We start from the raw sequence: 15,024 nt of genomic DNA on the forward strand, positions 1-15,024 counted from the left end.
TCATATATGGTTTGATTTTTCTATTTTTGGGAGTTTGCAGATATTTGATTGTGAGGAACGTTCCAGCATTAGGTTGCGGCGATGACTTGCTGCAACTCTTTTCATCATACGGAGAAGTAGAGGAGTAAGTCTCTTGGTGCATGTTTGTATTCGTTTTGGGAGAGCCAAAAGTAATTTTGAAGACTTAAAATCAATTTTTGTATGTTTGGGGATTCAAGACTACAATTGATTTTGCCTCTAGAATTGATTAGATGTGTAAGGGAAAGAATGAAATACCTATTGACAATAACCCTTCCCTTGGCCTTGGCTGCTATAGAGATAGAGGGACATGAAAAAGGGAAACAAGTGTATGGAAATAGAATAGAAGATTGAAGTACCCTCCAAATGTATTTAGGATCCTTATAACTTTAGGATCATTGACACGATTCAAAAGTAATTAACACAGATCACTATTTTTTTGTCTAGGATTGGTTTCATTCATATACTTATATAGACCAATTATACTTCTATTCATATGTACATGCATACTTCAATTTTTACTTCTATTAAATTTTATTTGAAATGTCAATTATACTTCTATCGATTATTCAACAGTTTTCTGTATGGATCATTTGTACATAGAAAGCACAATATATATTAGTTTTTATTTTATTTTATTTTTATTTTTGATAAAGAAAGCACAATATTTTTTGAATGTAATATTAGGTGAGTTTTACATATGAATGGATCGAATATCCATCCATTAAAATTTGTTAATGGATGAATTTGATTGAGTTTTACTGATTGGACGATGAATGAATTGGATTTTAGTTGGAGTTTTTAGTGGAAAGTAAATAGATTACTTTCATCCATCCAAACATAAATTTTACACTCAAATTTATTGTTAAACTCACTTTCACGTCAACAACACATCCAAAGATAATCATTTTACTGTAAACTCACTTAATACTAAAATCAATCAAAATCAATTTTCCTGATTTCTTCTTCTTGTTGGTTATTTTTTTGAATCTTTCTTTGTTATCTTTTTAGGTGTAAGCCAATGGACGCAGAAGACTGTGAGCAATTCACCGATGTTTATTGGATCAAGTTTCGTCTTTTCAGCAATGCCAGGTTTTTCCTTGTTAGACAAAGTAGTCCTATTATGAATTTAAGAGTAGGGTATGGAGTGTTTGAGAAGGATGACTTATAATTTGCAGGTTTGCGAAAAGAAAATTGGATGATTTTGTTTTCCTCGGAAACCGATTACAGGTTTCGTATGCTCCTCATTTTGAGAGTCTGTCGGATACAAAGGATAAATTGGAGGTTAGAAGAAGGGAGGTTTTAGCTCGACTGAACCGTAAGATTAAAGCTTACTATGGCTATCACATTTTATATATTGGCATGCTATATTGCAGTGATATCAATATCAGATTGTGAGAAATATTGCCTTGTTCAAATTCCACTGTGCTACAGTGGCTATAGCCACTCTTTGAGAGTTTGTAGCGGAACCATTTTGAATTCCTCTGTGCTATAGCTATAGTGCTGGTATAACCACTATTTGACAAAACCACTATATAGGACTTACACATGCTTGTTATTGAATTTCTGTAATGGTTTTCTTTTTCAACTTCAGCTGGAAGATCCAAAGAGACTATTGCCTCAAGCTCTAGGTCCGTAATTACATCAAGCACCAGTTGCTTATCAGAACATCTAAATCCTAATCAAAGGTAATTGATTTTTCTGAAAGAGTTCTGCAGTTCTTGCTTCCATTTAAAGCTAAGGCTATGTGTATAAAGTTGAACTATAAGGTGTATAATTGGGCATTTTTCCTAACTGTAGAAATGCAGAATTTGAAGCAAAGTCAAACGACGGTAATCTTCCAAAAAGAATGGTTTCCTCTAATGAGGTTTGTTGCTTCTTTTTTATTTTTATTATATAATATAATATACACGTGAATAATTTTATTCTTTTCTACTTACTATCTCCTTTGAATTGGAAGAATTGTTTTGGGAGAATGAACAAACTTCTCTCTTGAAATTAATGTGTTAGACCTCTAATTAAGGAACAGTTATTGTGCAGTTTTTATTATGTGTGCAATTTTTATTATGTGTTGGCAGTTTGTGTGTTTAACGAATTATAATAAATAGGGAAGTTATAGAAAAGGGGGTTATGGGGTTATTTTGAATTAAGGAAAGGAAGGGAGAAGCCAAGCTCTCGAATCTTGGCAGGAACCAACCTTGTAACTACATTACCATTGTTTCTTTGAACTTCTATGATGTACTCGTGTATGATTGCTGTAATAAAAGTACATCTGTTTGACATATTGCCACAGATAGTTTATTTGCATTACATGTTGTTTAATCAAGCTTGAATCTGAGGATCAATTGTAAGAAGTCTATATACACTAATATTTTTCAGTTGTTCTGCTATCTTCATATCTCTATTGGAAATTAATTTTCCATCTTGGAAACCTTTGTTACCTGATGCTTACATAACATGTTTCTATAAACAGGACTATTTTCCCTCCCGTTCCATGAATCAAACAGTGAGGTTTGTCAGGGATAAGCTTGATAAGGTAATGTGTACCTTATTTAAGAATATGATTTGGAGTCTATTATAGTGTTGAGCTTTGAAACAATATCTTCTTCTCATCCAGATTCAATCCAGTGGCGAGCATCTACAAGCTGGATCAACATCAAAAAAAGCACGAGTTGATAATAGGAGGAGGATTTAATGTGTAAAATTAAAAAGTTTTAGGTAATTGTGATGTTCTCTTAGGTTGTGTTTGAGAGGTTTTTGGAGAGAAGGGGGAGGCTTATGGCTAGCCTCCTCCTTGTTTGGGAGTTTTATAGAAAATTGGAAAGACATTTGGGAAATATTTAAAAAAAACTCTTCAAACACATCTTATATGTATTTTTTGAGTTCCCCAAATTGAGGTACTCAAAAGAAAAAAAATGAAATGATTTATTTACCCTTTGCAAATTGAAAGTACACTACTAATATCAGAATGGAGCCCTACATTATCGGATTTCCTCTCTCTCTCTCTCTCAAGCTCTATTCATTCCTTCTGGTTCAAGATCGATCTCCTTTTGGGATTTGTTCGAATTAATGTTATAAGGTAAAACAACTCTCTTGCTCTCTTCTTCACACTCTGTCTCTTCACCATCAAGGCTTAATTTTGCTTGTGATTTGTGTGCTTGGATTTGAGTTCATCTGAGTTTATTGTCTTTTGTGCAGGGGTGAAAGTGTATTATGAATTCCATTGGAGTGTCTGTGCTCTTGCATTTACCTAGAGGTAGATATTTCACTCGTTCTTGTTAGCTCTTATGTAGTTTGAAATTTGTAATGTATCCATATTAACTTGCTTCTGGTTGAGTTTTGTTTTCCATTTTGTGGAAATTAGTTGTCTTTGTAAAATAGGGCAAAAACCTTGTTTGAGTTACATCAATTACTATTTTAATAAATTATTAATATAGTTAATTGATATGAATATCAATATTTTACTTCAAAACATAATACTCTTAAACATAATTGATCACTCTATTTATTCAATATTAAAATTTTGTCTTTAATTGTAATATTTAATCAATATTATATATGTTATTTTTAATTTAATATTTTTTATTTAACGGTAATAATTAATATACTAATTCTTAATAAATAAAATAAAGTAAAATTATTATTTTCTATTTTTTTTTTAATATTTGTGAAGTACTGTTCAAATAAGCTTCTTTCTTTTTTTTAAGACAAAAGAAGTATTATTAACACTAAGCAATTGTACCCACTTTTCAATATCTATCTAAAGTTGCCCTTTTCTTGTATTCATTTTATTTTCTTTTAACAGTAAAGTTAACATTTGTTTTTTATTTTAATCAAAATGCGATTATTGCTAGAAGGATGAAGTAATAATTTCACCTACAAAAAGAGAACAAGATTAACAGATTTATTAATCCACATACTTATATTATGAACCTCATGTTATCCTTCCCGCTAAGATACTCACTCAAATCTTTATTCGCATGATAATTCTTCCAACCTAATAAAATAAATCTTCATCGTGGGGTTCGTTTATTTTAGATTTAAAAAGACGATTTTGATATTTTATTTTTAAATATGATTTTTATAAAAATTTATTTAAAAATAACAAAAACTATTTCAGATTATTTTTGTCAATTGAAAAAATAATATTCAATAACATACATATTCATTATTAAAGATTCTCTTACACAATAAAAATTATCTTTTTTTAAAAAAGTATTTTTCAAAAATAATTTTTATAAATAATTTTTTAAAATAATTTTTTATTTAAATTATTTAAAAATATCATTAAAAAAAGTTAAAACAAATATATTAAAATACTAAAAATAATACTAGAAAATTATTTAAACTAATTTTTCATAAAGTTATATATAAAAATGATTTTTCATATTTTTCATCAATTGATAAAAGTGATATTGAGCTTTCTAAGGTACTATTTCCTTTCCTTTGTTAGGGTTTCGGTTACATTCTTCCAATCGGTACTGATTTTTGCTTCATACGCCAATGCGGTGAAACAGAACGAGAATCATCGCTTCTAGTATTACCGTGATTGTCTACGACTGAGGTACTTTCAGTTTTCTATGTACTCTCTCTTTTCCTGAAATTGAAGTTTGACATTAAGCTAAGGATCACTTATTTGGATGGATAAACAGCTTATTTAACTGCTTACAGCATTTAAATGCTTATGTGTTTTAATAGCACAAAAGTAAAGTTAAACTGTTTTTGTATAATCTTTTAAGCTTATGAAAATTAACCGAAAATAACTTATAGACATATCCTAAGCTGTTTTCATAAGTGTTTATGCCACTAGATAAAGTCAAATAAACTAATACAAACATGCCCTTAATGTATTGTATATCAAGAGCCTTGTTAGTGCTTTAATTTGTGGTTTTCACGAATCACATGTATAACTTTTTTTTTTTAATTAGGTATATATAAGACTTTCAATCATTCTTAGATGCCTCGTTGCAAAGACGAGTCCCCTGCAGTTCGTGTCTACACCGTTTGCGATGAATCCAGGTCTGTTTTCTTTGTCTTCTTATCCATTTAGCCAACAAAAACTGTTTTCTTTCATTACTTAACTTATGCCCTCATCATATATGGTTTGATTTTTCTATTTTTGGGAGTTTGCAGATATTTGATTGTGAGGAACGTTCCAGCATTAGGTTGCGGCGATGACTTGCTGCAACTCTTTTCATCATACGGAGAAGTAGAGGAGTAAGTCTCTTGGTGCATGTTTGTATTCGTTTTGGGAGAGCCAAAAGTAATTTTGAAGACTTAAAATCAATTTTTGTATGTTTGGGGATTCAAGACTACAATTGATTTTGCCTCTAGAATTGATTAGATGTGTAAGGGAAAGAATGAAATACCTATTGACAATAACCCTTCCCTTGGCCTTGGCTGCTATAGAGATAGAGGGACATGAAAAAGGGAAACAAGTGTATGGAAATAGAATAGAAGATTGAAGTACCCTCCAAATGTATTTAGGATCCTTATAACTTTAGGATCATTGACACGATTCAAAAGTAATTAACACAGATCACTATTTTTTTTGTCTAGGATTGGTTTCATTCATATACTTATATAGACCAATTATACTTCTATTCATATGTACATGCATACTTCAATTTTTACTTCTATTAAATTTTATTTGAAATGTCAATTATACTTCTATCGATTATTCATACATGCAGTTTTCTATGCGGATCATTTGTACATAGAAAGCGCAATATATATTAGTTTGTATTTCATTTGTACGAACCAACTAAGAAAATATTATAACAAGAGTTAGAAAGGTTAAGAAACTCATAAGAATTCCAACTTTTTTTTAACAAAAATGTTACTATTAATTAAGAAATAAGAATATTATATCATTGACCTTACTCATTGGTTCCAAAACATTCTACAGCAAGAACAAATTGCCTCTTGGACTGTACTTCCTTGTAAATGAAATATAAACAACAAAATATTAGACAGATAGATCAACTTTTTAAATATTCTTTTTACTTATATTTTATTACGGAGGAGAAAGTGTATAACCAAAATAGAAAAGAAAAGCAGCCTATTAGAAATACAACACTAAACCAAGGGGAATAGTTATAGTCCTCTAATGTCATAATCCAAAATCATTTTCAGCTCTTTTTAATACAGTAGTCACTCTACTGTAAAACTCTGGTTCCTTTTCCTGTATATCATCCAATGTCCGTGACTCATGCTCATCCACCTGAATACAGTACACAAATAACTATGTATCATATAAAGTAAAGTTATTATCTATAAAAAGGATTAAAGATTTTAAAAAGTCAAAATATTGTCTATAAAAAGGATTAAATATATTTTTCATTCCTGTAAAATTAGCAAAATTTTATTTTGATCCCAATAAATTTTGTTTATTCTTTTTAGTCTCTGTATTTAACAAAAAATAGTGTTCGGTCACTCGCAAGTTTCTTATCAGGGACTAAAAGCACATAATTTTTGTATTTTTTTAGGAGGATAAAACAAATAAAACTTTTTTTAGAATAGAGGCCAAATCAAATTCTGCCAATTTTATAGTAACAGAGAAATATATTTAACCCTATAAAGATTATAATAATTCATTGTGATGCTAGTGAATTAGAGAGAGCATAATAGCCAAATAAACATATCTAATTCCAGCACGTTAAAATCTACTTTGATCCTTTCTTTCGGTTTTTCGTTGTCATCGTAGAAAACATTTGACAAACTCAAAAATAAAAACCGACAGAAAAGACCAAATGATCTAATATTTGTAACTTTAGAGACCAAAATTGTAATTTAGCCTTATTTTTACTAGTTTGGCCAATAACTTTCTAGATCTTCTCTCTGCTTGCCTTTAATAAATATACTATCCTTTTATATGATTTACCCTCCTTGTTGGGTCTTTAAAAGATCTTCACACATGCTAGAATCACCCAAGTTAATACTCCATCTTTTTTTAACATCATACTCCATCTTCTTTTCTAGAATATGTGCTATCTCAATTAAATGTACTTATGCCATAATATACATGATTACGAGAAAACCTCTCCACCATTTTTTGTATAACAGCCTTTGTACTATTCACACCAAACCAATTGCAATTTTATAGCAATATTTTGCAACATATTGCTGAATCTTAGTTCTAAATAAAAGCTTAAGACAAATTGAGCTTTTCACCAATATGATGGAGTTACTGAGTTACCTCTTTGAATTTCAAAAGAATCAAATTTGAAATAGACGCCGGTTTTGTGCAGTCCCACCTTAACAACAAAAATAATGAATAGAATAATTAAGTTAGAGAAATTCCAATGAAAAGAGATTGAGAAAGAATGTTACTGACACATATACTAATGTAGGTAATATATCATTTGAGATAACATAGCATATGAAAGTATATATATAAATGAAAACTACATTACTCAAAGAATGGAAACATGAGAATGGAATCAAAAAAAGCCATCTCTTACCTCACAAGCATTAATTCATTAATTGATCGCCACATTCCTCGTCCAACGTCTTTCGCAATCTGCTCTCTAGCACTTCTTCCATGCCATAATTCTTTAGCAATATACATCACTTCTTCAACATCTACCTATAAAACCGAAACAAAAATGATAAACAAAAGAAATTTCAATTTCATTAATTTTTATTCAAACCAGGACAGTTTTATATATGCATTTTAATTGATCCTAAATTTTTAAAAGAACCTCTTGAAAAGGTTAAGATATCACATTTAACAGCAAAGGAAGTTGTAATTGAACAAAAAGTTAACATGGTAGGCTTCATACCTGCACTTGCATGGCAGTTCCATACATCGATTCCTCGTGCTCAATAAGTCGTTGATGAAGAATATGGTAATGATCCATGTCAAAATTGACTACAGGTTCTGTTTGAACATGCAATCCTGCTAAATCCGTCAAAACATAGGAAGCCATAACTTGCCCGAATATTGCAGGGATGGTGCCTAGAACAGGTATGATACGGACCCTAAAACCCGGAACTATCTGGCAAAAGGACCTAGAAATCAGAATTCATAGCTAACATTTTAACGGTGGTTTGACAGGAAAGTAAAAAATTTACACTTCAGGCTTGTTTGACTGTATTTTGGTTTTTAAAAACTGTTTATACAGTAGTTTTAAAAAGCCGTTTTCCAAAGCAAGTACTATCAATGGGAAGATGTTTATTAACAACAGTATTGAAAGATCGCAAATAGATAGTGATAGTGTGATACTATCAATGGATGATAAAAACTGATGAAATCACCTGATAGTCGGAAGGGTTTTCTTCTTCTCCACTTGGAGCCTTAAATGGAAGCAGCTTAACTTTGGGTTTTTCTAAAGAAAACACAACAGGGATGCCACCTTCAATGCCATGATCTTTCCTCAAACGGTGTCTTACCTACGTAGGTATGATTGCAGTAAGAGTTACATGCATAATACTAATAATAGGAAATTAAGAACAAAGAAAAACATAGTTGACATATGAATTTAATCGGTTCTGAACTAATTGGCACCTAGCTGGAATTTGTGGACAATGGACACAAATGGAGTCCCTTTTTTAAATATTATTGTATATTGACAAGACATTTTATAAGATAAAACCGAAAAAATTATAACAATTTCCTCATAATTTAATATACTATTTGCATAAATAGTGTGTTGCTAGCACTCTCTTTTATAAATAGTAATTCGAACATGGTGTGGAAATGCAATACATATAGAAGGAATCGAGAGACGGGGTGTTAAACTGCCAACGCAATTAACATATCATTTAAGATCTATAAAATACATTACCGATCGAGATAATGGATCATTAGTAGACTCTCTTAGATCAGCAATGCGTATTCTCGTTGGATCAGCTCTAGCACCAGCCCCTGTTGCAGATAGAACCTTCAAGCCCCTACGTACACATGCAGCAAGAAGTGCCACCTATTACATATAACAAATCAAGCAATTGAAAATTCAAAACTTATAGTTATAACTTCCATACATTTGAGTAAGAATTATTTTTTACGATAACGAGCAAAAGAGAAAAACCTAGTGTCTGTTTAATACTTTAACTTCAAAACTTATAACAATAACAATATAGTCAAAATAAGGAGGAAAATTAAGAGGATACCTTGGTATCAATGTTATCAATACAGTCTAGAACAAAGTCAGGGTGACCTGAGAGAATTTCTTCTTCGGTAGATGAATCATATAATATAACTTTTGCATCTATTTGGCACTCCGGAAAGATAGATAAGAAATGCTCCTTAAGGCACTGAGCTTTGGGGATGCCAACATCTGCTCTTGTCGCAACAGCGTGTCGATTTAGTGACGAAAGAGAAACCTTCTCATTTAATAAATAAATAAGTACTCACATTGTATCAAATTCCTATACAAATTCTTAGCTAGACTAGCAAAACACCAAGAAGGATAAGTTATTTCCAATCAAAACTCCAATTTGTTACTTTTCTTAAACTATAATAGTTATAAAATTTGCACAAGTTATATGTTCCTACACTTCAAGTATGTCATCCGATTTCCAGCCAAATTTACGAAAGCTCAAATTACATTAAGATACATGATATTGGGGATTCACAGCAATTAACATAATTTTCTCATAGTCAGTGGCATCAAAATCTTCAACCATGACAAATTTCGAGAACCATAACTTTTACTCCCTATATTCCTATCTACATGTCTTTTAAGGTTGTTCTGCACAAACCAAGAAATAGCTTTGAGTAATAAGCAAATTTCAAATATACCCTTAGATTTCATCGGTCCACTCACATTTATTTTCTCTCTAGTTATATAAGTGTAAAATAACTGGTAAGGTTAGGATATAATTGACAAATAAGTAGTTTATGTAACATCGAAAATTGAAAACGACAGATAAAAAGAAACAATTTTTTTCCAAAAGAAACCGACAATTAAAAAGGAACGGAAGGAGTATGTAATAGCCATTTGGAGAAATTTGGACATGAATGGATCGAGTACCAACCAAACCAGGCAGGAAAGACGCACAAACAAAACACATAAAAAGCCAGACAAGAATAAAGGAAAAAAATAAACATTATCAAGGGGAGAATGAGTCAGCTTAAAAAACCTGGTCAAAGTCAACAAGAAGAAGTTTGCCAATCCCCGACCTCAAGAGCATAGAAGCAGCATGACTGCCAACCCCTCCAAGACCAATCACCACAACATATGACGCACTCACCTTCTGTTGTGATTCAAACCCAAAAAACTGAATGTTCCTAGTTACAGCAGAAACAATCCACCCAAAAAAAAAATGTTAATAGAAACCCAAGAAAAGATAGATATAACATAACAAAATACAAAAGCCCTAAAGTACAAAACTTATGCATTAACTAAACAACAAGCTCCCACAGTAAGATTGAATCAACGTAGTAACATTTAATTAGATATCCAAGATGGCGGGTCAACATGTAAAGTGTAGACATCTATTGATATACAAGGCGGAAATATTTCATGCCATGTCCAAACTAAAACCAATGTTGTCAATCGTGGATCACGAGAAATAGAGAGTTGTTCAAATTCTGCTACGCTACAGTGCTTAATCGCCGCTATCTGACAACAGTTTGTACTTTACAGCATATTGTGAAACAATAGCGATTTGTTTAAAATCCGCTACACTATAGCCATTACTTGACAACGGTTCCTAAAACAAACACCAAGCCATAAAGACTACAATAATTAGCTCTAAGCATAAAGACTGTGTATATTATTTGATGTATGAGTGCCTAAAACAAACGCCAAGCCACATAGACTAAAATAGGAGCTTGTGAACAAATAGAAATTAGATTGCAGGTCCTTAGAGCAGGTATTACCAAATGATTCAATTCAACAGCACAAAAGCATTTACATTCAGAAATCATTTCAGCAGAGAAAATGTCAAAATAATTGGCAACAACATGCAATACCTAGTCAGGTGTTCAGAAACAATTTCATCTTTCAGACGATCGTCACTAACCACCTTATCACTCTTCTTTCCAGCAACCTTGCATCCCTCAAAACCTGGAGAAGACACAAAATTAAACAATTAAAAGGATACAGAAAACAACAATCTCATTAAGTTTATGATGGGAAAGTAGGACATAGGCAACAGAAGCATTCATTGGTCAGGTATAACAAGTTGCTTATAATTGACAGCACATTAACAGGCATCTTTACATGTGCACAATTCTAAATATAAAAAAGGGAATTGAGCTATTATAAGTTTATAACAAGTAGTAAACACACTGTGCCTTGAACCCTTAGAACACCTCACAAACTAACCATTAATAGGTATCTATGAAGCACTGACACAGACACAAGACATGACACTGACAAATAAACGCCGGTAATAATTTGAGAAAATAAAAATAATTGAATGTATGTGGAATTGTCGGACACCAGACACGCCTTCAATTTGACGTGTCGTTACTATATAGATAGGAATACCTGCACTAGAAACACTAAATTTTAGAAGCTATACTTTGCCCTCAGTTATTTAATTTGCTAACAATATCAGTGAGAGTGGAAATATCACATTAAACATGTCAAAAGGGTTCACTGCATCATCTATCTGGGTTCACTATACAATATTGCACCCATAGGAACCAAATATTAGGGCTTGTTTGATTTGAGAAAATATTTTCTGTTTTTATCTCATGGTTTCACATATTACTTATAACTACAAAGTAATCACCTTGTTTTTAATTTGTATTATGTTTTCAAATATTTGTAAAGAAAACAATGAATATAATTCTTCTGCAAACCTTTGAAAGAGTGAAAGCAATGTGACAATTATTAAAAGTAAAAAGCTGAAGACGAAAACATAAAATGTTTTCTAAAACCAAATACACCACACCCTTAACATTTAAATTTTATAAAATGTCTGCTTTAGGGTATGTTAGGCTTCAGAAAACATTTCTTATTTTCATTTATAACTCTAAAACTAACACCTTGTTTCTTATTTTAAATTTTTGTAGGTGAAAACAACACAGAAAACAAAAACAATTTATTTTCAAAATCCACATAATCCCTTTTAGCATTGACATATGGTATGGTTATTGGTTACAACTTGATACTTGTACAATTTTGATGATATACAAATATTTTAATTTAAGGCAAAGATAAAGGGTTCATTCAAAAACAGGGAAAACTTAGAATCAAGCAAAAGAAATTGACAAAGTACACTCACCATTAATTTGAGCAGTACCATTTTGACTGCATTTCCTCCGAACACCTCTTCTGCAAAAACATAAAAAAGGAAGAAACAGTTAAGTTGCAGAAGGTGTTTGATCCAATAATAAAAGAAGAAAACACTGACTTTTGAGTTTGAAGAAGCTTGAGGAGAAAGATGGTGGAGATAGAGCCTAAAAGAGCACCACCTCCTACCAAAGCCAAACATTTGCATCTCTCCATGTTTTGAGGTTTTTGTTTCTCTCTTCACTTTCTGGTTTGTGTGTTTTGTATAACGGGTCCGGGTCAAGACTATGCTCCAACTCGATTCAACCAGGGTATATATATATTTTGTAACAAAAAATATAGAGACAGATACAAAAATTTGTGATTGTTAATTACATTAATCATCTCTTCAGGTTTTATTTCTGAGTTAATTTCATTATGTTCCTTTCAAAAAAAATTTAATTTTTTTAATTTATATAATATTAAAAATATTTAATTTTAATCATAATTAATTTAAAATATATATATATATATAAGTGTAAATAATAATTAATCTTGATTCTTTGTACAAAGTAAAAACTAATGCATTTTATTTAATCAAAATCAATAAAACAATTTAATGTAGAATGTGATAGAAAATTTACACTTATAAAGATCTATATTCTCTTAATTTTTGTTTGATCTATAAGTTTTTAATTTTAAATTAAAAAAATTAATTTTAAAATAAAAATTTATTCATTATAAATAAAGTAAAAAAAGTGATTTTTTTTTATTTAAAAAAAAACTGAAACTTAACGTAGAACCAAAACTAAAAATTAAAATTCAAAATTGAAATTTCATTTTAATTTTTAAAAAATTTAAAACACATAATCAAAAACCTGTCTAATGAGACCTTAGTCTCTTATAATGACTCTAAGACCATATGTTTCTTTCATGCCATCTTGTAGGGACATAAATGGTTTAATTGTATAATTTATTTAATTTTTTTAAAGTAGTGGAGTGAAAATGTATAACAATTTTAGATTGTTATCCCATCAAAACCATTCAATTTTCCATATATACAAATCAAAAGACAATTATATTAATATTTATAGATTTGAAGAAAGTAAACTTAAAAATAAAAAGAGTTAAAAAAACCCTAATTTATTTATTTAATTAAAAAATAACAAAATATATGTTTACAAACGTCGATTTATTTATTGAGTTGTTAGTTTTTTTACTCATTATATTACTTTAGTTAAAAATTCACACCCCATACGGTTTTATTTGCTATTCTTTATTAAAAACTGGAACTTTAGTAACTTGTGCCCTTTTGTTGATTTAGTTGATTTTATGTTATGATTTGAGATGCAATATTACTACCAACACCCCCTAATTTACTACCCACACCCCTCAAATGTTTAAAAAAATTAATATTCCCAAATTACCCTCTCCTTCTTCTTCTTCTTCTTCTTCTTCTTCTTCTTCTTCTTCTTCTTCTTCTTCTTCTTCTTCTTCTTCTTCTTCTTCTTCTTCTTCTTCTTCTTCTTCTTCTTCTTCTTCTTCTTCTTCTTCTTCTTCTTCTTCTTCTTCTTCTTCTTCTTCTTCTTCTTCTTCTTCTTCTTCTTCTTCTTCTTCTTCTTCTTCTTCTTCTTCTTCTTCTTCTTCTTCTTCTTCTTCTTCTTCTTCTTCTTCTTCTTCTTCTTCTTCTTCTTCTTCTTCTTCTTCTTCTTCTTCTTCTTCTTCTTCTTCTTCTTCTTCTTCTTCTTCTTCTTCTTCTTCTTCTTCTTCTTCTTCTTCTTCTTCTTCTTCTTCTTCTTCTTCTTCTTCTTCTTCTTCTTCTTCTTCTTCTTCTTCTTCTTCTTCTTCTTCTTCTTCTTCTTCTTCCACACCCCTCAAATGTTTAAAAAAATTAATATTCCCAAATTACCCTCTCCTTCTTCTTCTTCTTCTTCTTCTTCTTCTTCTTCTTCTTCTTCTTCTTCTTCTTCTTCTTCTTCTTCTTCTTCTTCGATCAATCATCATTAATTATCATCAATCACCATCAATCCCCATCAATCATCATTAATCATATTCAATATTTTGCTAACATTTACGTGAATTCAATTTCACGTAAGTTTACGTGAACTAAGTTTACGTGAACTAAGTTCACGTAGGTTTACGTAAACTGGATTCTAGAAAATATACGTGAACTCGGTTCACGTACACGTACGGGAATTCACTTCACGTAAACTTGAAATTGAGTTCACGTAGGTTTGATTTTCAATCTTCAATTATTTCAAAATCTTAATTCACACATACGTGGATTAAGATTGCGTATATACTGAGATGTTTACACAATTTCAGTTCACGTACATGACTTGTTATTCAACATTCAATGATTACGCGATCTTAGTTCACGTAGGTGTACGTGAATTCAGATTGCGTACACTATGAGGGAATTCACTTCACGTAAACTTGAAATTGAGTTCACGTAGGTTTGATTTTCAATCTTCAATTATTTCAAAATCTTAATTCACACATACGTGAATTAAGATTGCGTATATACTGAGATGTTTACGCAATTTCAATTCACATGACTTGTTATTCAACATTCAATGATTACGCAATCTTAGTTCACGTAGGTGTACGTAAATTCAGATTGCGTATACTATGAGGATTCAAGTTTCAAACTCCATTGATTACGCAATCTGAGTTCACGTATATGTACATGAATTCAAATTGCGTAAAGTCTGAGATTTTTAATTTTTTTTAAACATACGTGAACTAAGTTCAGGTAACTTCAGAAGGTACGTGAAATGAGTTCACGTAAAATACCCAGATTTAAAAAAAAAAAAAAAAAAAAAAAAAAAAAAAA

General features: G+C 30.7%; 3 protein-coding genes and 1 long non-coding RNA gene across 5 annotated transcripts in view; 3 read left to right on the forward strand and 1 right to left on the reverse strand.

Moving 5' to 3' along the window:
* The window catches only part of LOC113787652 (protein ABA AND ROS SENSITIVE 1-like), a 19,229-nt gene that overhangs the window by 3,070 nt on the left and 1,135 nt on the right, over nt 1-15,024 (forward strand). The window lies entirely within an intron of this gene.
* On the forward strand, nt 19-3,469 carry LOC101499525 (uncharacterized). Its single transcript, XM_073370726.1, has 8 exons — nt 19-124; nt 1,030-1,110; nt 1,197-1,336; nt 1,613-1,706; nt 1,819-1,885; nt 2,492-2,554; nt 2,636-3,097; nt 3,217-3,469. The coding sequence occupies exons 2-7, from the start codon at nt 1,040-1,042 to the stop codon at nt 2,711-2,713; spliced, it is 513 nt and encodes a 170-aa protein (XP_073226827.1). The 5' UTR covers nt 19-124; nt 1,030-1,039; the 3' UTR covers nt 2,714-3,097; nt 3,217-3,469.
* On the forward strand, nt 4,603-5,680 carry LOC105852493 (uncharacterized). The gene is made up of 2 exons (XR_001144388.3): nt 4,603-5,037; nt 5,152-5,680. It is a non-coding gene; the product is annotated as an uncharacterized lncRNA (long non-coding RNA).
* Nucleotides 6,000-12,510, reverse strand: LOC101510095 (tRNA threonylcarbamoyladenosine dehydratase 2-like). 2 transcript variants are annotated; one of them, XM_004509185.4, is made up of 11 exons: nt 12,331-12,508; nt 12,202-12,251; nt 10,940-11,033; nt 10,105-10,252; nt 9,133-9,345; nt 8,808-8,942; nt 8,278-8,412; nt 7,803-8,018; nt 7,482-7,606; nt 7,217-7,274; nt 6,000-6,241 (listed from the first exon to the last, which is right to left on the reverse strand). In XM_004509185.4, the coding sequence occupies exons 1-11, from the start codon at nt 12,423-12,425 to the stop codon at nt 6,131-6,133; spliced, it is 1,380 nt and encodes a 459-aa protein (XP_004509242.1). In that variant the 5' UTR covers nt 12,426-12,508; the 3' UTR covers nt 6,000-6,130. The 2 variants fall into 2 exon arrangements, with proteins under 2 accessions (XP_004509242.1, XP_073219886.1); XM_073363785.1 differs by lacking the exon at nt 12,202-12,251 and having other exon boundaries at nt 10,940-11,004; nt 12,279-12,510.

Source organism: Cicer arietinum, chromosome 7 (genome assembly GCF_000331145.2).
Source record: "Cicer arietinum cultivar CDC Frontier isolate Library 1 chromosome 7, Cicar.CDCFrontier_v2.0, whole genome shotgun sequence".
Taxonomy (NCBI): Eukaryota; Viridiplantae; Streptophyta; class Magnoliopsida; order Fabales; family Fabaceae; genus Cicer; species Cicer arietinum.